General features: G+C 31.1%; 2 protein-coding genes across 6 annotated transcripts in view; one reads left to right on the top strand and one right to left on the bottom strand.

The window, feature by feature from the left end:
• Positions 1-817: 817 nt before the first annotated feature.
• LOC105151878 (serine/threonine-protein kinase dyf-5) lies at positions 818-8,828 on the bottom strand. 2 transcript variants are annotated; one of them, XM_087403456.1, is made up of 11 exons: positions 8,396-8,828; positions 6,238-6,417; positions 5,746-6,029; positions 5,387-5,508; positions 5,096-5,308; positions 4,610-4,957; positions 3,952-4,119; positions 3,577-3,705; positions 3,247-3,486; positions 2,237-2,454; positions 818-1,993 (listed from the first exon to the last, which is right to left on the bottom strand). In XM_087403456.1, exons 3-11 carry the CDS (start codon positions 5,899-5,901, stop codon positions 1,881-1,883), a joined length of 1,707 nt encoding a protein of 568 aa, XP_087259582.1. In that variant the 5' UTR covers positions 5,902-6,029; positions 6,238-6,417; positions 8,396-8,828; the 3' UTR covers positions 818-1,880. The 2 variants fall into 2 exon arrangements, with proteins under 2 accessions (XP_087259582.1, XP_087259581.1); XM_087403455.1 differs by having other exon boundaries at positions 3,211-3,486; positions 8,396-8,822.
• A 407-nt stretch (positions 8,829-9,235) lies between these two features.
• The window catches only part of Svil (Supervillin), a 16,868-nt gene continuing 2,657 nt past the window's right edge, over positions 9,236-23,446 (top strand). Inside the window, exons 1-21 of one of the 4 annotated variants that reach the window (XM_011065841.2) lie at positions 9,237-10,286; positions 10,546-10,734; positions 10,988-11,149; positions 11,770-11,846; positions 12,696-12,819; positions 13,108-13,333; positions 13,528-14,524; positions 14,609-14,793; positions 15,689-16,401; positions 16,491-17,873; positions 18,088-18,186; positions 18,554-18,722; positions 18,864-19,021; positions 19,153-19,403; positions 19,540-19,744; positions 20,040-20,191; positions 20,941-21,414; positions 21,621-21,771; positions 21,993-22,144; positions 22,459-22,731; positions 23,317-23,440. In XM_011065841.2, the coding sequence (XP_011064143.2) occupies positions 10,548-10,734; positions 10,988-11,149; positions 11,770-11,846; positions 12,696-12,819; positions 13,108-13,333; positions 13,528-14,524; positions 14,609-14,793; positions 15,689-16,401; positions 16,491-17,873; positions 18,088-18,186; positions 18,554-18,722; positions 18,864-19,021; positions 19,153-19,403; positions 19,540-19,744; positions 20,040-20,191; positions 20,941-21,414; positions 21,621-21,771; positions 21,993-22,144; positions 22,459-22,731; positions 23,317-23,440 (6,262 nt within the window). In that variant the 5' untranslated portion in view covers positions 9,237-10,286; positions 10,546-10,547. Of the gene's footprint in view, positions 10,287-10,545; positions 10,735-10,987; positions 11,150-11,769; positions 11,847-12,695; positions 12,820-13,107; positions 13,334-13,527; positions 14,794-15,688; positions 16,402-16,490; positions 17,874-18,087; positions 18,187-18,553; positions 18,723-18,863; positions 19,022-19,152; positions 19,404-19,539; positions 19,745-20,039; positions 20,192-20,940; positions 21,415-21,620; positions 21,772-21,992; positions 22,145-22,458; positions 22,732-23,316; positions 23,441-23,446 lie in introns of all 4 variants that reach the window. The other 3 variants (XM_011065840.2, XM_087403453.1, XM_011065839.2) reach the window with 3 other exon arrangements.

The raw sequence follows: 23,446 nt of genomic DNA, 5'->3' as shown, positions 1-23,446 counted from the left end.
TTATACTATTAATATATATATAATTATCGATTTACTAATCCTTTCTGGAAATTCATATGTATAATTATATACAGAGTGAATTGAAATAGCTACGCTGATGTACTCCTTTTCCATTTGTTTCAAAGTTTAGTTTGCAAGATGAAAAACACCTTCCCAAGTAGCACATCAGGCTAGACTCTTTAGGACTTTATCTTCTAGCACGAAATACTATTAAAGATCGTCAATCCTAATAAATTTTTGTCCTTACAAAAAGGCGTAATTGAAGAACATTAACATTATCAATAATTAATATAATTTTGCGATTATTAACATAAATAATTGGATAATATATTATTAAATTCATGATTTTTTATTATATCATTATGTGTTAATGGTCCATAAATAAGCATACTATTTTTATATGAGATATTTTGGAGATATATAAATAATTTAATATCAATTTTATAATAAAGATTCTTTTCTTTCATTCTTCGTAATTTTAAGGAAATTACGTTTGACAATTTAATAATATTCATAGTAATATCAAGAGGAAAAAAATATATATTATTTTTTATTATTTGTTACATATTTCTTTTCATCTATTACATTAATATTTTTTATTTTTAATTGATTTAAAATACATTCGCACTTACCTTTTAAAGTCTTTTTACTATTATCTACAGCAAAAGTTTTTGCATTAGTGTCATTTCACTCTTTGTCGAATTAATACAAAAATGATATTAACGTTTTTGAAAAATAATAAAATATAACAGGTAAGTAGAATAAAATATGATTTAAAAGAATATGTTGCGTGTAAATATATATGAGAATGTGTACATTATTTGTTATATATTTTTTATTCTAATAACGTCATATTTGTGTACATTTTATCAGATATGATACGGCATAACAGCTTAACATTGATTCCAAATAAATGTATCGATTGATATACTTTACGATATATTGTTCTGTAATTCAGAATCTAATTCTTAATATATGTATTACTTATACATATGATCAAATGTTGCAAAGAGGTTACGCCGCATATAATTAATTAATATATACAAACAATATATGTGTATACATACATATATAGATAAACAATACATATATGGATAATAAATGGAGTATCCTGTGTATGCGCGCGCGTGTGTATACGTGTATGTGTGCGTGGGTGTGCGCGCGCGCGTGCGCGTGTGTACGTGTATGTGTGTGTGTGTATATGCATATGTATCTATATACGTATATGTATATCTAATGTACCTCTCATAGATCTATATATTCTATATACATCATCGGGTTCCAAATTATTTGTTTTTCAGAAAATTAAACTTTTTTCATACATGATCAACTAACATGGATGACTTGTAGTAATCTAAAGGGTGTTTTTTTAAGCCCGATAGAACTTGAAATTCTAAAAAATAAAACAAAAAATTAAATTAAACAGCCGCGGTGGCCATATGCCCGAAATCATTTTCAAATGTTAATGCCATGCATTGATCTTTCGACTAAAAAAAATTTTTTGATTATAATTTAATTTTTGTGTTAGTTTTTACAATTTTAAGTTCTATCGGGCTTAAAAAAATCTATCGGGCTTAAAAAAACACCCTTTATATAACCGTCTCTGGAACTTCTCTTGATCATATAAAAATGCTGCGTTTAATAACACCGCGACGATTCCATTTTTCCATTTGACATGTCACATTCTATCTTTCCATAATTAAAGTGTGATTTTACTTTCGTGAAATCTTATCGTAGAGAAAAAAAACGCGTTTTTTCTCTTATTTACGTCACAATGGAACGACTACAATCGTTCTATCACAGTTAAAATTCGCCTAGAAAATAAGGCCACGATGACGAAATTATTGAATTAAAAAGAACAAACCTCTTTACAATTATGGTCATTTGAGGTATTTTGCTGCCCAATCTGTTCGGCTGTGAGGCCCATTGTTAGCTTTTGAGTTGAAAACATTTCCAAACAAGTTTGGTTGAAACATAGGCTTATTGGTAGTTTCTATTGAAAAAAGATATTAATTGATACTACATCGTAAATCTATTAATTTTTTCTATTTGCAAATAAAATAGAAAATGCATCTGCATTCTTTTGTTTCAAAAATGTGTATTCAAAAGATATTATTCTTCTGGAATAGAAGGGAATAACTATGGCATTATAATATTAAATTAATACAAAAAATTACATCATTTTTTAAAATAAGAATGTAATAGCAATGTATAATAAGTATTCATAAATACTCACTAATGTTTTGGGTACCATACACGCTGGGATAAGGTAATTTCAAGCTTTGTTCGGTGATATAACGGTTTCGCGCGAGATAATGTTGCCTCGTTTGATTTTCAATATTATTTCTAGGCCCCCAAAAAGATTCTGTAAAATCTTCATAGTTGTTGGATGTTGCCTGACCAATGAATCCATTTAATAGCAGTTTAGATCGGCTGATATCAGAATCCTCATTTCTTGAAAATGAATAGAGAGAAGTATTACTTTGAACGATAAACGATAAAGAAGCTGCGGTACACATTGATAAAGATATATGAATAGTTTATTGTAAATTTTGAATTTACAAGGAATTACACAAGGATCTAGTACAATTTTAAAATATACATTTGTCATTTTATTTGTGCATTTTAATTTTGAAAAATTGTTCTATTCAGTATACATTTACCGCCATCCAATGAATATAACCAGTATGCTGCCGAAATTTTGATAATCAGGACAATAATTGCCAAAATATATAGTAATATATATATTATATATTACTATATATTAGCTCGAGTGATCGTATACTTTGGTCTAGGAAATCTGCTATTATTATTAAACCTTGGACGAGACATTCAATCAAGTTAATCAATAATGTTCGGCATAGATATAGAAGATGTGCAACATGAAGAAAAATCAAAGAAATTCGAAAAATTGATCCAATAAGTTCAGAGATATTTAAGAAAATATTTGATGAAAATAAGAGGGAGAATTTTGATAATACAGCAGCTAAATCTTGTATAGTATTAGTCAAAATAAAAATTGATTTGTAAACAATCACATCATAAAATCGTTTTATATGACCCTTTTCAAATGGTATAAATTTGAGCATACTTATTAAGTGCTTGGAAAAAACATTTTGTTTGATTTGTAATTGTATCAAAAAGAAACTGATTATCAATATCGCGCATGCGATAAGAATTCTTTGAATTGGATTTCGGAATTTTATATACCTGGATGGCAAATTTGTGCTCTGGCCTGCGACGTACCGAGCCACACTGAGATAGTGTTGTTTTGCTGAGACCTTACGTAAGTTCTTCATCTGATTAGATTGGTTTGAGTGATTCCATATTCTCGATGGTGATTCCTTCCATGTTGGTAGGGACCAATTTGCATTGCCATGCAAACTGTCCGACTGTTGATAATTGGCATTCCAATTGGCACGATTTTCTTTATATACGCGATCTGAGATGAGTGTTGCGCTCGGATTCTCTGGGACAATTTTGCTTCTAATATAATCAGACGATTAGATTAGAGGATTAGAGAACTAATTGGAGGATGGTGTGCATAATGGACTGTAGAGAGAAAACATAACACACCCTAGAAGATCCGCAAAATCATCCTCATCCCATTTAGAGGCATTGCTATCGTGCTTACGATTATTATGATTCGGCAACGGTAAGGCCGCTGGCTGCTGTTGTGATTCAACGAGCATCTTTTCTGATGCTCTGCAAATATTTGATTTTAATTCGTAATTTAATGAAATTAATTGAAAATTTACGATTTTAATTATATTATACATTTTATATTACGTATTTTAATTTAATTATACGTTTATCATGAGCTTCTTTATCGTTTTAAAATATAACTTGTATATATACTGTGACACTTTTATACTCAATCTATTATTCGTTACAATAGTAAAATATGAATTCTCATGTATTTAAATATAAATACAGTAAAATATATCCTACCTCGATTGAATAAAGTTATTAATGATGGGGTCTTCTTGAGGATAATTATATTGTTTAGGCACAGGAGGTGGAAGATTTATTTTGTTCATAACAAGTTCTCGTTGAGATACGACTCCAATTTTTTTACTATTAATGATATGTGGATCGCCGACTTGAAAATATGGATACCTGGAATCAATCATGACAATAGTCACTACTGGACAGCCTCTAATTGTTCAGGATTCTTTTAGAAAATTTCTACAATATTTTGTAAGAAATTTAATAGATATCTTAAAAAATATATCAACATCTACTCTTTCGTCTTAGAAATGTTTGCACAAATTTAATATCTATATTATATAATTTTTGTTTCTCTTAAAACAGGCATTATTGTTATAGCATTTCATATTAACAGTTTGTTTTTCCATTTTACTGCCATAGCACGATTATAAATGTATAAAATAAATAATATTGATGCTTTAGGTAACAGGATAAGAAAAATTGTTAAAATTATTGAAATTGTTCTTCAAAACTGTTTTTTTCAAAACAATTACATAACTGATAAAAAAGAATTTATTTTATACATTTTATTTATCTTATTATGCAAATTTAGTTCTGCTCCTCGATAATTATACGATTTATTAAACATTCTATATTATATGTATGATTTTATAAGTACCTGAGCGATTGTTGCGCCGTTGGTCTCTTTACAGGATTCCACTGTAACATGTCTTCCATGAGTATGACTGCCTCTTGACTGGCATTAGGTATTAACACAGCCAACGACGTACGCGTAAAATTCGGAAATTTGAAATTCATAGCTGTAGCCAATTGATACCCCTCTAGCCAATCATCTTTATCAGGTGTTCCAATTACAGAACAAATTTTAAATATTTCGTCAATCTCACTTTTACCAGGAAACAGTGGCCTAAATGTATACAATTCAGCCATTATACAGCCGACCGCCCAAATATCAATCGGACTGTTGTAAGTCGTGGAATGTAATAACACTTCCGGTGCCCGATACCTGACAGAATTCAATGAGATTAATCAAAAAGATTTGCATGTCGAAAATGTCAGATTATTATTGCATCAAATTTCTTGATTATCAACTGATTATGTAATATTTACGAATTGCGACTAGTTATACAATTAGATATATTACCATCTTGTTGATACGTAATCCGTATATGGAGGTCTCGATCGAATCTCTCTCGCTAGCCCGAAATCAGCAATCTTTACTAACTCGGGACCCATACATAATAAATTTTCTGGCTTCATGTCGCGATGAAAGAAACCGTGTTTATGCATAAAAGCGAGACCTTGCAATACTTGATACACCATGTTTCTTATTACTGGTTCGGGAAAAAGTTTATCCCTATGATTGAAAACATCTCAATTAAAATATAGTTTTTCTAATAATATTTGTAGAATACAAATTATTATAAAGATGTACCTATCTTTCATTAGTTGATAGAGATTTTCTTTCATGTACTCAAATACGAAATACAGCACATCATTCTCCCGTATAACTTCTTTAAGTTTCACGACGTTTGCGTGACTAAGTTTTTTCAATGACTGCAATGAAATGGAAAAGAAAATGATGAAAATTAATTGTTAATGTAAGTAGATGTTAATCGAGAAAAGCAAAAAATAATCAAGCCATTTTTATATAATCTCATAGGCATAATTAAATTATATTATGTATATAGCACAATATTACATTTTCAAATCTTTATATTGTTCATGTCTTGTTATGATTTTCACAGAAAATTAATCAAGATTTTTTAAATTATTTATCTAATTTGAACATACCTTTACTTCTCGCAGATTCATAGCTTCTTCCCAAGAATAATATTTTCTCTTCATTCTCTTTATAGCTACCTTTTCTCCCGTGTCAATACGTTCTCCCAGCACAACAGAACCAAAGGTTCCATCACCCAACTGATTCAAAGTTATGTATCGATTCATGTTCACTATTGAGATACTTGACAATTTTTATATTATTACTCGTCACTTATTGTACATAGTGAACGTTATAAAGAGAACATATTTATGCGTCACTGAAATTGGCACCCTTGCACATTTCTTTGTATTTGCTGTAATCGTGTAATGCATTGATGTTATTAGAATGCTATTAGAAGTTACTAGGCTTATAAATTATTTAAAAAATTTTCTCAATAAAATGTGGATTTAATATGTACAATTTTGTGAGATAATTTTAAAATAACACAAAAAACGAAAGAAGTTTAAATCTTCGAGAAAATAAAATCTCGTATCATTAAATTCAACTTGAGGATGGATTACCTGATATTACTAATAATTATCGAAATTGTCAATTTGTGCACTTTTATTTGACATGTATTGGATAGTAGAGAAAATTCATATTTTACGAAGAATAATATATTTTTCGTTTCACGCACGCTTGTGAAATGTCAGGATAAATCCAAAGTATTCAAAAGGTGACAAAGAATTTTAGGACTTTTCCTAAAAATATTCTTATTTATAATATTCTTATTTATAATATTTAATTATGACAAAAGACTAAGTTTATTCATGAACAAACTTAGTCTTTTGTCATAATTAAATATTATAAATAAGAATATTTTTATATAAATTTAAATTATATAAATTTGTGTGAAAAAATAAGTGAAAAAACTTGCGCTCGTATACTTATATATAATTTTTTACTGGAGGACTTATTGTTAGATTGAAATTCTGTGAAAAATGATACGAGTGTCCATAATATAATTTATAATACAAAATAAGAGTGCCTTCAGAAAACTTTTGTTGCAAGGTACAAATAAATATGAATTATCCCAAGTATTAACTCTACAGTAGAATGAATATTTGATAATAGATTCTGCCATAATACTCGATAACCATTGAAATGGTAAAAAGAACGGAATTTCTATATAGCATTTCTGTCACTTCTGATTTGGTATCATGATTAAACATCGTGCGGTTGCGATATCTATGGATCATTGAAACTTGCCTTTATTTATTTCAAGATTGAATAATACGATCGGCGAAAACGTTAGATTAGTGCTTCTATATGCATCAAATATGCACGATAAATTGTACGACGAAAAACTCAAAACATTTTACACTATTTTTGCACATATCCTATGATAATATCTACGATCCTACCTATGGCATAAGGAGCGAAAGATTTATAGGCATAATCTAGGACATCAGCCGTATGGTATATGTCGTGTCGAGATTAGCATTTTCTTACAGTCGCATGCAAACAATCTTTGTGTGGGCCAGACATGCAAGAATATAGATTTTCTCAAATGGCACTATTCGACCTGATCAACTGACGCAAAAACACCGAATCCCTGATGAAAATTTTCATCAAAACTTTTTATATTTTTAATTTTTCAGAATTTCTCTATAATTTTATAACTTTCTCATATTTTTCATATGAATTGAAATTTTTCAGGAAATCTATATCTTTTCTCAGAATTTTTCATATATGTTAATTATTAAATAAGATAAGATAAGATAAACATAAGATTTTTAATATTTTTTTATAAGTGTAATTTCTGATGAAATGTTGTAAAATCTAAAAAATTTAAAAATACTTTTTTTAAAAATTATGGGATGAGAAATTTCAGAATATTTCAGAATTCACTTGTATGAAAAATTCTGAGAGAAGATGTAAACTTTCCGAATATTTCAGAGTATTTCTGAAAAATGTTTCAATTCGTATAAAAATTATGAGAAAAATTTTCATCAGGGATGTCTTGAAATTTTCTGTTCTCATTGGAGAACAGAATATTCATGATTTCGATTAATCTGAATTTTAATGCTGCAAAATACTCCATAAATCGTGATTCATTGATTACAATATCGAATTGTCTGACAAATTTTATAAGAATAAAGCTTTTCTTGCTTAAAACCAAACCAAACCTATTCTTTATTGATTTTAGACAGATCATAATAGAATTTTGGTTTGAGACTTATTTAATTATTATAAAAAAAATTAGAAAAGTGCAATATATAGAAAAAGTTGAACAACTTTTTTTTTGGAATAAGCTAAGATCACATATATATATATATATATATATAGTGAAATGCTCTTCTTATATATATATAGTGAAATGTTCACTACAATGATGTGCTTTGCAATAATGTATAACAATAGAATCCCGACAAAATTACATTTGTTCATTAATACAATAAACTGATAACAAAAAACGATTCACATTCCTAATTCTAAGTATTTCACACAAAGATTTAAAAACATTTGCTTTAATTTATCGATTTATCAAGAATATTTAATCATATGTATAAAATAATTTAACTACTTTTGTACCGTTTTACATTTTTCAAAGATTTCTAGCATTCTTATTGAAAAAAAGAGCATGAATGTAATTAGCTGGTATATAATAATTTTTACATTCTTAAATCGCAATGTTCAATTACTCCGATTATCAATGCGAATAAAATATCAGTTTACCAAAGAAGAGTCGGATTAACGACAAAGTCATACGTCATCGAGGCAATATTAGAAAATTGATAAATCACTTCTTTTATTTATCTCATCGTTCTATCGTACATAATAACAGAGTTATGCTCACAGAAGGAAAAGCGGAGATAGATTTTTGATTTGGCTGACCTTTTTCCACGTACTTGATTACCTTCTTGCGTAGCTGTCATTCGCAACAAACTATTAATCGAGCGGCCATCGGCCATACTTCGCAATACCTCGCGGTCGCTATGGCTACGAATACTTGTAAGTCAAACTGCCGCGCTGGCCGCTGCCGGTTGCGTCAGCTACCTGAGCTACCATCAGCTACCTGCCACCACTCACGGCACTCACCAGGTCACCACTCAACCAGTGAGTGGCTGCGCCGATCGCGCGTCCAGTCATCCGAATTTTAAGATTCTTTATTTTTACCTAGATTTGTCTAGATTATTCAGAAAAAAAAATTTTTTTTATTATATTTTGAAAGATTTTTATCTCTTCAAAAATGAAAAAAAATGCAAATTTTTATGCAAATAATTTATTTTGTATCGTTTTATTTACCTGAAAATATTAATAAAGAGAGAGTTAAAAGTTATATTTCTAATTTTTTTATCATATAACGAATACTCTTTTTTTTAACGTTCTATGAATGAAACGAGATTATAAACACACATATGTGTATGTAATAATATTTTAATATTTTAATAATTTGCGACGTAATTTCTTCAACGTGTTCAAACATATTCAAATGTCGAGGCTTTGAAAAAATAATATTAAGATTACTGTAACCTTGTATAAATTATTTTAATTAATTATTTTCTGTGTTTTGTGGACGTATGAAATTGATTGTATTATATACAGGCATAGTCGAGATTTATACTATTTATGCAATAATTCAACTTCTCTATTAATTCTCAATGCCATATCTTGATATTCTTGTTCTTAGAATGTTTCTCATTCTAAATCGGGATATTTTTTCTCTTTCCATATTTATACATCATTACTGAACTTTTCATCACGATAAAAAGTGTCACCGACGAGATACTACTAAAGACGGCGGCCCTGGGAAAATTTTCGTATCTATATACATATAATCAATAGTAATAATTGAAGAACAATGACATTATCGACAATTGATATAAATTTGCGATTATTAATATATAAATATTATTTGGATAATACATTACAAATTGATGATTTTTTTTGTTATATAAACACTGCATAAATAATGTATACTCGTGTCGGCTACAACAGCCGTTTATAAAGATATCTCTCTGACGATAACTTATCAGTGATTCATCGTGTAATAAATAGTTTATGTCTCAGAGGTGTTAGCAGGTGCTAGTGTCTAATTCTCAATATGGCGCAGAACATTGTACAATGACACCTCATCACTGATCACAATAGGAAAAGATAGGAAAGGCTGTATCTAGTCATGTATACACCTCACGAACGTGTATACATATATACAAGATTCGTATTTTCCTCTAGACCCAGCGAATCAGAGGCGAATATTACAAGTCGACGACTCGACAGTTTTCTCCGTTGAACGCGCCCACTGACACAATCAGTTCACTAGAATGACATCAGTTCTGTGTGGCCGATGTTTTCTTTTATTTAATCGTTATCAATTTTCATTCTCGATGTAAATGATGTAGCCGTCTTTTCTCTCGCGCGAGTTTACTGTACAGTTTGATTACCTCGTGATTTGTATCATTTTATACATAGTACTTATTAAGTAGCTGTGATAACTTAGCCATAAGGAATACGTATCATTTGCTACGTTCTCGATTGTCTTGACAGTTTCTCTTGGAAGTTTTCGAACGAAGTTTTCGAGAAATTATGGCCGTGTTGCAGGACAATTCGTATTAATTTGCATTAAGTGAGTATACCTAATTGGTGCCTACTTATTTTATAAAACAATAAAAACTGTATTTGGTAATAGGAGTAAAAACACGCTCTTTTTCAACATTGCTATTTTTCAACTTGTACATATACTCTGTCTATTTCAAAACTGATAAAAAATTCCAGTATTTTTCTTTGCACGATTATACGAGTTACGTTAGATCTTAATCTATATGGCAGTTAAAAAGTTGCCATATAGTTTATGCAAATTAATTAATTAAATATATAACTTGTAGTAATGGTAGCTGCTGGAGCTACAGTTTTGATGGCAGCTAGCGAGGAGAATTCATCAAATGAAACAGGAAGTAGTACAACACGTTCGATAAACCAAAGTACTTGTTCACGTTATAGCGAGCTACAACGTTGTGGTCAAAGGAACGTTGAATCATCAGTTAAAGATGTGGCTACTTGTTCTTTGGGTATTAGTAAGTACTGAGAATTTAGATAGCTATATGTCATGTTATTAAATCGAAATATAAAGATAAACATGTCATAATATTGTATATGTTTGCCTATGCATTTGAATATTTTTGAAAAAAAAAAAACAATTGTTTGATATGATAATATTATGAAACTCATAAGTCTCTTTGGTAAATATTATTTGTTTTAAATGGACAATTTTCATGTGCTTGATATCCTCGAGTTTTGAACAGAAAATGTATAATTTACTTCTATTAGTAGAGAAGAAGCACCGTAGCCTTACAGCAGAAAACAATGGTAAAATAGTATCTAAGTTAGACCTAAAGGAGAGCTCAAAAAATTTTGCAACTTGTAAAAATGCTCCGGTTCGTGAGACCAAAACTTCTAGATTACGGGCTGCTTCTATAGTATTACCCAATGGTAAGTAAATTTTCAAATGTACCTTTCCATATAGTTTTAGTATATATATACATAACATTTTATTGTCATATATATAAATAAAAATATAATTTTCTTTTATATTTGAACGTAACAATTTACCTGAGATAAATAATATGTGTATTTTTTGATTGATGTACATATATAGGTTTTAAGACTTAAGTAATGACTTTAAATATCTCTTGAATGGTGCGTTTTAGAGAAAAACGTTTCAGACAAAAGTTTTGTAACTTGAGGGATGTAAGAGATGAAGATTAATGTAATGAAAAAATGGAGAGTTCCATTGAAAAAATTCAAAGTGACCTTGTCCTGACCTTGATAAATTCAAAATTCAAGATCAAATCAATGATACCATCTTATGTCCTTCTCGAAGCCACAAAACTTTTGTCTGAAACATTTTTCTCTAAAATGCACTATTTAAGTGATATTTGAGGTCGTCATTAAAAACGGGACACCCAGTATATATATATATATATATATATATATATATATATATATATATGTTTAATCGCTATATATTGTTGTGGTATATATGTACCATAACAATAGCTGGACTCATTTGCAAAAGCATATATAAATAAATTGTTTCTTTATACAAACAGATGTAACATTATCATCTAAGAAATTACTTGGATCAGAAATTCCTGACTCTCAACGGCACAATTCATCAACTAAACAAGTAAGTGTATTTGTGAAAAATATAAGAAAGGTCGTCAAATACGAGCAAATAATTAAATCATAACGTAGAAACTAGTTTATTTTTAAGCATTAATAACAAAGAAAATAAAAACTAGTTTTTCAAACTACATACTTACATGACATAGGAACGTTTCAACTTCATTTAATCATCTTCAGCTAAATTAATAAGATAGGAAAGTTTTTAATTCTCTTTTTATTAAAATAAAAATCAAGCTCAAGATTGCAAAGCAAATAACAGTAATAGATAGGTCAATAAATTTTATTTCTATTTTTTTCCCTTTTTAAAGGAATATTCTTATCTATGTAATTTTGTATATAATTTTATCACACAAAAGAACATATTTTCACAAGTTTTCATAAATTGTTTAAGAAATTATTAAATTTTGTTTAATGACTGACCAATGATGTACAATTATGATATATTTCTATTTATAGTATAATACTTTTTGGCAATTAAAAGAATTTTTTTCCTGGGGAATATACTTTCTTCACTATACTGATTCATCACATAGCGAAAAAATTTTAAAGAGATTAATTATTTTATTTAAAATAAATTAGTCTTTAAGAATTTTCATTAGATTATGTATTATATATTTCTATATGTATTTATCTATGATATATAATATCTTTTTTTTTTATTATTAGGTGTTGGAATTAATTCGTAGCGTTTTACAAGTGATGGGAAGTACTTTCATTAATGTATTTTTTAATGCTCATGTGAAATAAATAACATTCTTTCATTAAAAAACGCTACGAATTAATTCCAACACCTAATAATTCCGAGAAAAGTTTAACATAATGTAAAAGCATAATGTATATTTATATACAGAAAAATTCTACATCCCTTGATGTCAGCATGAATTCTGTCAAGGAAAGAGATAAGGGATACAAACGTAAATCTTATTTAAATAGATCACGCCACGTGGAAACAGCACCTGATCGTTCAAATGAAGGTAAAGAATTTATTAATGAATGTAAGACAAGTTTATTAATATAAAATTGCAATAACAGGAAGATCAAGTTGTTGAATTGTTCAAGAGAATCTAAAATATTAAATTACAATATCTTTTTGAAATTTTAATATACCTTTTTAGCTATAGTGTAAAAATTATTTACTATTAACATTTTTATTGATATTTTTATTGCTATTGTAAAGAGGAATTTTAATTGAAATATTTGAAATACGTGTTACATGCACTTTCCTCATTTTAATATTCTCAATAATCTGATGAAATTTTTAGTCGAATGTAGTGAAAGACATTCCAGAAGGCAATATGTTAAACGAAGTCAGGTGTCCGAAACAGCATCTAATCCTGCTGATTCCTGTCGTCAAATGGCCAGCCTGCGTAGAAAACATATTGATTCGAAAGCTGGAACTCAGTACATCACAAAAAATCTTTCTAAAACATATTCGTCATCTTCCGTTGTGCCCATCACGAATAAGCGTTCGATTGTGCAACAATCTAGGTACAGTAATATATAAATGAGAAAAGAGTAAAGCAAATATTAGATTTAGAATATAGAAGGTTTATAGATTTGATTAATGTATGTGCAAGTCTTTATCTTATTTTATTCAATATCAATCAGTATTTTATCAATAAAAGAATAATAATGGAAGAGGAAAACGTAAAATAGCATTAGAAATGATTTTTGCTTTTTAGTGGTGATATAGGTGATTCAGAGGTTTCACGCAGAGTGGACGAATTAACAGCGTTAACGCGAGCCACCATGGAACGCGTGGAGAGACTCGCGTCTGCAACCACGAGCTGTGCTAATCATTCGACTGATAACGTGCATATTGCTGCCGAGAAAGTGTCAATGTCGCCAAAAAAATGTATCACGCCTAGGCACACGCCAGTTTCAATACTCAAACATAAAACCGTCGACAGCGAAGCAGGCGACCGCCAAATGTCATCTGGCAGTTTTCATGCACCATCACCAGTAACCTTTTCGCCATCTGTTACGGAATCTGTTTCTCACAAGAGACATGGGATTTTGAAAAAACGAAGCAGCTTAGATGAAAGCGAGATATTACGTCGTCGTAGCTGTTCTCCCGACGTTTCTTTTGCTGATAATATTTATTCGGAATTTCGACCAATTTTGAAAAATCAAAGGCGATCCTCACTAGATGACATTGTTAAGAGAGATCAGAGCCCTGATCAACAACCTGCCTCTATATTAAAGCGTAAATCGTCTAGGGAAGACGACAGGGAGATTCATCGATTGTCATTGGGCTCTCCAGAACCACAAAGCATCCTGAAACGAAAACTCGCAAATAGCATGCGTGCCAATAGCGTCAATCATCATGTAACAATTGCATCGGACGTTGTGAGCACGAATATGAGTGGAAATATGAGCACGAGCACGAACGCAAGCTTTATATCTGAAAGTCCCGAGGGATCTGAAGTGAAACCGATATTAAAGAAAAAATACGGCAAAGAAGAACTAACCGGGGGCGACATTTCATCTCTCGAACCTCGGCCTATACTTAAAAAGAAATCGAGTACTGAGTCAGATGAACACGAGCATGATAGGCCGAAGAAGACGATTTTAAAATCCTCGCGGAAGAATTCGTATGAGGAAGGCAGTTACGAGACGGAGTCGACTTCTCCAAGGAAATTGTCCGTGTTGAAGAATCGAGCGAACGAAATCGAAAACGTACGCCCTATATTGAAACAATCCAGCGGTAGCCGTTATTTTGATGATACATGTGATTTAACGGCGAATTCTTTTTTGCGAAAGAGAGCGCAGTCCGTAGGTCATGCGCGATCTGCTAACTACGATGACTGTGTCGAGTCGCTTCGCGTATTAGCCAAACGTAGATCTCTCGAGTCCAGTTCGCCGATTGATGTGTTGCATTCTCCGACAACCACTCGTCGTTGTTTTATGGCCGACCGGTCCGATGAAATTTCTTGTACAGCAGATAGGTATGTTTAAATCAACGTGTTAATTGTTATAATGTTATAAATGTATCCTCTGGATATATGTATTAATAATATCAAATATACCTCTGCATATCAACAATGTTGCTTCATAATATACGACTCACTTATTCTCTTTTCGTTCTTTTTGCGAACATATAAATTACATACTTTTCTCCTGTATCACAGTTTTTAAAAGAAGCTAAGAAATGAATCATCTTAAAAATGCGTAATTAATTTAGAAATTTGATTTTTTTTATAGAATTATTGTTATTTATATTAATATGAGAAAAAGCTTTTTGGCTACTTTCCAATTCTCACAGAAAAACATTTATTTTGATTAAACAAAGAAAGAGGTTTTCTATTTCTTTTTTTAAATGGTATTATATAATTATGTAAATGTTAATCATATAAATTTTTCCTTAAATTTTCATTATACGAACAAGCTTTAGATAGAGATTTATTTACTCAAATCATTTAAAAATATACTTTAACTATTTTCTGTACTCTAGCCATGTTTAATTATCCGCGCACACAAACGACTTCTCTGTTTGTTTAATTTTCTTTATATCGGAAAAGAAATTCAGTTAAATTACGGCTTTCTTATATGAGAAAAAAAAATTCATTTCACAATATAACATTAATTTTTGCAATTGCTGCAGTGATGCATGAGTTTAGTGGGGCTTTGATCCCGTGCCAAGTTTAATTATAGATCATCTAACAATTCTCAAAGCTACCAGAAATTGGAGATAGTCGTGTGCAACATATTTATGAATAAACAACTCGCAGGATTGTCTTGATTTAAAAAAAATATAAATATATATTAGGTGAATTTATTGAGTTTATAAGTTATTATATAATATTAGTGTATTAAATACATATATATATATGTTTCTTACAGCTCTGGTGTAATTAAAGAAAGTAAATTATCGTGCCAGACATCCAGTACAAAAATCAAGCAAGTTACGAATGGTATGGAAGAGAAAAATAAAATAGATTCACATGTACATTTTATGAAGATTGATGGCAATGCGATACAAATTGCAACTCAGCCGACTGACAAGAAAGAAGCGATAGAAGAAGGGCAAGATGCCCAGAGTGTTTACGAGGATTACACCGCTATTTGTCGTAGCAACAGTGTATCGAAAATGACACAACACTTTAAAGTTCTGCAAGAAAAGGCAAACGCCGCGGTTGCGGAAAACAGTTCTCAACGCGTACCTCAGCAGAAATTATCACGCGGCATTCAACGTTATCGCGAACGCAAGATACAGAGCGGCGAGAGATTCAATACTCAACCGGTAACTTTTGAAGAAGTTCGCGAGGCAGTCTTACAGAATCAGCGCAATACCGAAACATTAATAAATGCGGAAACGACCGATAACGAGTCTGAACCGTCCAAGCTAAGCTTGGCTGAACGTGTGCGACTCTTTAATCAAAAGATTGCGACTACGGAAACTGCTGGGAAAAACGCCACGTACCAGGAAAAGTTTATTCAAAGAAGACGACAGTCAACCCGTTATAGAACGCAACCTGTAACATCTGAGGAGGTTCAAGTGGCGTCCCGGATATCACCGCTGAACATAAATCACAAGATTCAAACCTTGGTTGAAGGTACGTATTTTTTGGAGATTATTTGTGTATTTGTACTGGATTATCAAAATTATATGCAACAATTAATGTTTGTTGTTTTAACTTTTAAGGAAACTTAAAGGAATGTCGACGATCGCTTTACTCGCCACCGCTTGCAATAGCGTCTCAGCATGATGTACCAAAAAGTATTCTAAAGTCATCCGCTGGTTATACGCAAAATCTGTCGCGTGCCAAAAGTCCGGAACTCCGAGGTATGAAATTGATAAAATCTGTGCTTAAGAAAGAATTTGAAGAATCGGAGCAACCGATAATATTGCCGAGTTCTGAGGTGTATCCTCGTTCTATTTTAAAAAGTAATGTTTATTCGAAGCCCATTCAGACAACGAGTGTTGTTGACGCAGCAATATCAAGAAGCGAACGAGGCTTATGTACTGTTGAAAATCAAAATTTCAACAGCGAAACTGCTAAATTTTGCGAGAAATTAGATTCTTCCAATGTAGTGACTGATCCTGATGTGATGCGAGATTCTTACGATGAGATGCGAGCAACTGTTTCTAAACAAGGCGATAATATGGATAACAAAGCCGCAGTGCCTTCCCATAAAGCTGTATTATTTCGGAACGAAGAAATCTTATTGGCAGATGTGAATAATTGCAAAATTGATAAAATATTCAGTAGTGCATTAGAAAGACGCAGCAACGAGAAGCACGACAATTCGTTGGCAGGTAAATCATACCAGGTATTGAATGTCAGCAACGATGGTGACAATAAGGATGACGAAAATGACGAGAACAACGAAAAGGATATTGTCGATCGTCGAAAAGAAGAAAAGTTGGCGGTGAAAATTAAGCAGAACAATGGTGACGACGATGACAATGACTATGACGATAACGACAACAACGATGACGACGACGACAACGACGATAATGACAACGACGGTCACAAACTACGCAATATTATTGTCAAAGAAAAATCTAGTGTCACACAATGTTCCATTAATTCATTAACCAAGAGTATTAGTCAACACTCTCTAAGTGAGGAGAGATGGAAACAGCAACGTGGTTTGCCACTGCCGGGACTGTGTCGTAGCGCGACACAGGTGATAGCGTCAATAGAAACAAGCGAAACTCCGAGCGTGAGTATCGCGGATCGGTTGGCTGCGCTACGTCATAGCGGTAACACGAACTGGAAACGACGTGTGGCCGGTGCTAAAGTTGACGAATCATGCGACAACTCATTACTCAATTTGGAGGACAGTACAATCAAGTCGGGCGTGCTGGCCAACTGTATCGAGAAACTGGAATCTGCTGCAGAAGGTTGGAAGAGTAGAATTGTAGAACCCGATGCAGTCAACTTTACCGTTGCTGGCAAAATGAAAGTAACTCCGTTGAAAGATGTCAGTTCGCCATTCCTCACGGAAGCTACAGCAAACATTTCAAATCAGAAGAAGAAAGTTCCGCGCCCGCAATGGTTTAAAATGAGGAAGGATAAAGGTTTTTATATTTTGACGAAATACAATAGAATTTTAAAATATATTTACAAAATGTTTCAAAAAATGTTTAAACAACTATCTTCTAGGATCTGTCAAAGATAGTAGATCGTGTTTTAAATGTTTAGTGACATGATCCCAGATATTAAAGTGTCTAGAAGATATTGCAAAGATTTTATATTTTCTATATGATATTCTTCATATATTTATCTTTTCAGAATGTAACAACGATGCGGTATCCACCCCTACCAGTCCATCCAAAGATTTATCTTCTACCACGCGCATAAATTTTTCTGAGTCGATTAGCGGTGACAGTGGTTAGTAGTTAAAATCGTATATTTTATTTTACTGATGGCCCATGTTATCTCAAAAAAGTAGTAAAGTGATAGAAGAGTATATAGAAAATTTCTATAAATTGTTATGACTGCGTTCGTTTAAACACTTTCAGCGCTTCTATTTTTATTTTATGTTTAATGAATGATAAAGACAGAATGATGATTATAAGCACTTAAAGTGCACGAGCGTCCAAACCGAACGCAGTTAATATCTTCCTAGGATAGCTCGTGATAAGATTGCGATAGCGATTCCCAACTAAACAGCGCAAGCGCAAAACTTTTTCTTGTAATCGCAAAAGATGTTTATTTAGTTTATTAGTTTATAAATTTGGATTATTCTAATTTGTAGATGAAGAATGTAAAACAGAGCACGTCTTGTCGCCAAGTGTTTCAATACCTAAAACAGACGATGAAACGTTCACCTCTTTCTTTAGCGGTGTGTCGCTGGAAAAGTGTGAAACCGAGTGTCTTGACTTAGACGAAAGCGACTTCGATACAATCACACCACGATCTGAATTGTAAATTTTTGTTTTTACTACTTTATAATCGTATAAAAATGAAAAAGAAAAAAAAAGGAAAGCAGGAAAAAATTGATTTAGAGAACTTTTTAAAGTATTTGTATGTAAATATAGCTACAATTTAAATTAATTTCTTGGCAGATTAGTACAAAAGCGGAATATACAAATGCAACGTCGACGAGCCACATCGAGAAATCCTCTTAAAGTTCTTGCTGCACGCACTGATTTGAAATCGGAATACACTGAAATTCGTACTAATATACTCACAAGAACGGCAACGAACTTTAATATGAGAAGATGTGAGTGTATCTAGGATCCTCTGTCATATCTTTTATTAATCATGACATATATATATATATATATATATATATATATATATATATATAGATTTTATTCATATTTTTATAATTAAAATTCAAATTTTCAATAGATATTTCAGATACCAAAAGCTCGTCTTTTGCCGTCGAGGCTCTCGCCGGATTGGCTTCTACTGAGGATTTTAGTACAGTGACTTTGAGAAATGTGTCGGAAACAAGTGTGTCCACAAATAAGTTGCAACCATATAAAAATATAATGTTGATATTGGTTAAGGGAAGACGTCACGTTCAAGTCAGATTAGTCGAACCTGTCGCCGAGAGTATCAATAATGGTGATAGTTATATACTGGTGACAAAATCGGAGGTAATCATAATAATAATTACATTATAATAGAACATATAATACATTAGTCGATATAAAACATCGTTCATATGCTCATCTTTTCTATGCTTTCTTTTTTTACTAATCATTAACAAAACTGACTTTCAATGAATTGCAGGTTTTTAACTATATAGGGAAATATAGCAATATTATCGAGAAAACTCGTGCCGCTGAGATCGCATTGAGTATTCAACAACGCAAGGATTTAGGTTGTCAAGCGGTCGAAGTCATCACTATAAATGATGATAAACTAACTTGCTCGAGGAATCAAGTTTTTAAATTTTGGAGTTATCTTGGTGTGGTTGACAGTGAGAAGCTAAATGGTATATTCTTCTTTCTATTTTTGCGTTGTACGCGACGTTCTTTTTGTATATTACTACATACACATAAATGATGTATTTTATAAAATTATATTGTTATAAATTAAAAGAAAAAAAACTATGAGCCAGAAGTTTGACTTATAAAATTGGTCAGATAAGTAAAAAAATGTCTTAATAAATTAATTATGAAATTAATAACATGTCGACTAACAACAAACGTTTCGATCACGATCGGATCATTATCAATGTTTATAAAATATATTTAAATGGTAAAAAAACATAATATAAATTGTTATAGTTATTGAAGCTGGTCATCCTGATGAAGATGAATTGTATGAATCTGCCATTATCGATACAAATATGGTATACGAATTGAAAGATGAACAATTAGTGTTGCATGAAAAATTCTGGGGTACGCTTCCAAAGATAGAAATGCTCAATAAGAACAAGGTAATGTTTAGATCTTTATAATTCTAAAGAATCGGCCTATATAATACGAGTAATATATAATTCGACATAATGTCCAATATAAAAAAGAAACATACGCGTAGATTTATAAGATTACGATATGTTTTACTTTTTGACCTTTGTCTGATACTATTAGGTGTTGGAATTAATTCGTAGCGTTTTTAATGAAAGAATGTTATTTATTTCACATGAGCATTAAAAAATACATTAATGAAAGTACTTCCCATCACTTGTAAAACGCTACGAATTAATTCCAACACCTAATAAATAAATAACTTTTATTTATTTATTTATAAGTTTTTTAAACGTCTCGATTTTATGCATATCTAAACAATGAAATTTTTAATAAACCACTTCCTCTCTCTCTGTCTCTAAAATCAGAATTTTTCAAGATATTGGTTTATATTTTATTAACATATGTTGAGTAAAATAAAAAAGGTATAGTAAAATATCGTGAAAAATAAATTGTTCATTTAAAAAAAATGAAGCTTTTTTCGTACAATTGTATCTTACAAACGTAATGTACGATGGTTTATGATGAAAATTTGGTTCATTAGAAACAATGTTTGATAGATTTGGATATGTTCCAAATTGGAAACTGCTTGTTGTAGTTAATTCAATTTAAGTTTCTTAAAGATAATCGCATTTTATAATTAAATATTTGTTTTGTAAAAATTATTCTGTAATACAAAGAGGAATTATATTGTATGCGTTTTGAATGTTCTATAAAGATTCTAGTGTTCGATTTTGGCACCGAGATGTATATCTGGAGTGGCAAAGGAATTTCGGCGGACAAGAAGAAACTCGCTACACAGTTGGCTACAGAAATGTGGAACAACGGATATGATTATAGCGAGTACACCGCTTGTCCGATTAATGCTGCCCGTATGATTGGTAATCGAAACAGTGACTCTTGTACAAGTCCCTCTGCAAAATTCGCCAAAAGCAGACCCGAATGGTGTTTACTTGCCAAATTGACTCAACACGTCGAAACAATATTATTCCGTGAGAAATTCCTCGACTGGCCTAATGTCACCGGTGTGACAAAGACGCGTGGTCGAAATGATAATACGCGACAAATCGACAGTGCTATGATTGTGCATCCGGATGAAAACGACGATATGTGGCTACCAAACTCTTCTTCAGTTGATTTTATTTTAGAAGGCTGTCACTTGGGCAGAGGCACTGGTTGTTATGATAATGAAGTAATTCTTTTTTATTAACAAAAAGTATTTGCGTCTAATATATTAGTATATAAAAACGGAATGTAAAAATAATAATTATAATTTGAAACTAATACATCCCGTTTTCAAACTCCAACTATTGCTTTCAATGCATTTTCATTCAGAAGAAAGCAACTTTTTCACAATAAATGTCCGCGAATCAATAATTTCGTTCGATTTGATTTTAGTTGAAGAAAGAATATGTCGTTACTACAACGAGCGTTATAGTATGGCATATCGATGAATTCTCGCATACGCTTTTAGACGGATCATCTATTGGTCAATTTTATTCTGGCGATAGTTATATTATTCAATGGACGTATTCCGTTACAATTACTGGTGAGCTGTTTATTGAACAATTTCGTGAATAGAAGAGTTTTATCTCAAAAACTGTTTTAATCAAATTTTTAAAAAATAAGCGTAATATTTTTCTTTTATAGGCATTAGTTTTGTATAATTGTTATGATTTTTATTTTTTGAGAATATGAATTTAAGATAGATTTATGAATAAGCTTTTAATTATGTAATTGCTTTTACAAATTTGTTTATTATGCTCTTAGGTAGAGAACTCAGTGGTTTACCATCTAAACACTCAGCAAAAGGTCGCGATAGATCTGTATACTTTATTTGGCAAGGTCGAAATGCATCTTTGAATGAACGAGGGGCCGCGGCATTATTAACAATCGAATTAGACAGCAATCGAGGTCCTCAGGTGAGGACAGTAATATGCAATCAAATTTTGTAATACAGTTATTTTGTTTGTTTGAATTTATTTTAGTGTCTTAATCGTTTTCTTCGAATACTGGCTATATTATTACATAATGTTACTTGTAATTTTAATTCAATTTTGAAATTGCTTTCTAAAATTGTTTTCTAAGTGGAAAAAAATGTCCTATTTAATATCTACTAAAAATCAAATATTGGACAAAATATCAAGAAATATATTTTGTTATTATTGTAAATGAAACTATTTTGTTTTATTTTATTTATATATATATATATATATATATATACATATACTTGCAGGTTCATGTTGTTCAAGGACACGAACCAGCCGCATTTTTAAATTTATTCTCTGGAAGGATGGTGGTGCATAGTGGCAAGAAATCTGAGAAAAAATGTGAGAAACGATGGAGGTTGTATATTTGCCGAGGAACTTTAGAAACTGAGACATTCTTGATTGAAATCCCTTGTAGTACTCGACAATTAAGAAGTAGAGGTTCCTTCATATTACTAAACACCGAAAATGCAAAACTATATATCTGGCATGGAAGCAATTCATTACGCCATATTAGAGAAGTATATTTCCTACAAATTTTTATAATATTAATAATATATATATGTACAGCCATATGATCACAAAAAGATTGCAACACTGTTTTTTAGATTTCGAAACTCAGTCTTGCTCATAGAGCGAAAATGGTTAGATCCATAAAGAATCAATCACTCGGTGAGCAAGCTACATTCCGAAACTCATCGAAACAAAAGTGTTGTAATCTTTCTATGATCGATTGTACATACATGGATAAAGAGATTAACATTGCGATAAATTTTATACTTTACTAGCTATTGGGTTTGTACTATATGCAAAAGAAAAACAATATATAAAAAACAAAAGCAGTAAACGAATTGATTAATCGAACAATCTAGAAAACATTTTAATATAAAATTATTATTTCAAAATATTTTAATCATATTACTCTCATCTGCTGCTTAATTTTTATTGCAGAATGGAATAATCATGACTTTTTCTCGTTTCCTTTCTCATCTTGATTGTTTTCTTTCTTTATTTATCTATTTTCTATGTATCTCTTTTTATCATCTCCGTATTTCTTAGTTTCGTTTGTCTCTCCAATATTCATTGTTTCTTCTGTCTTTTTATAGAATGCATTAAAAGCTGCAAATAAATTGAAAGAAAATCGACCTGAAGAAATTGGATTATCGAATAAAAATAACATAGAAATACGTGAAGTTCAAGAAGGTATGGAACCTGGAGAATTTAGTAATGGTAAGT

The sequence above is a fragment of the Acromyrmex echinatior genome, chromosome 2 (assembly GCF_024713525.1).
Source record: "Acromyrmex echinatior isolate Ae372 chromosome 2, ASM2471352v2, whole genome shotgun sequence".
Taxonomy (NCBI): Eukaryota; Metazoa; Arthropoda; class Insecta; order Hymenoptera; family Formicidae; genus Acromyrmex; species Acromyrmex echinatior.
This window is presented reverse-complemented; position numbering and strand designations above follow the sequence as displayed.

Excerpts from the sequence above, each read along its gene's own strand:
- LOC105151878 (XM_087403455.1), bottom strand. The coding sequence starts at position 5,901 with ATGAATCGATACATAACTTTGAATCAGTTGGGTGATGGAACCTTTGGT. Across the intron at positions 4,958-5,095 it reads GATTACGTATCAACAAGATG|GTATCGGGCACCGGAAGTGT; the intron begins GTAATATATCTA and ends GAATTCTGTCAG. Across the intron at positions 3,487-3,576 it reads GATTTTGCGGATCTTCTAGG|AAGCAAAATTGTCCCAGAGA; the intron begins GTGTGTTATGTT and ends TGATTATATTAG.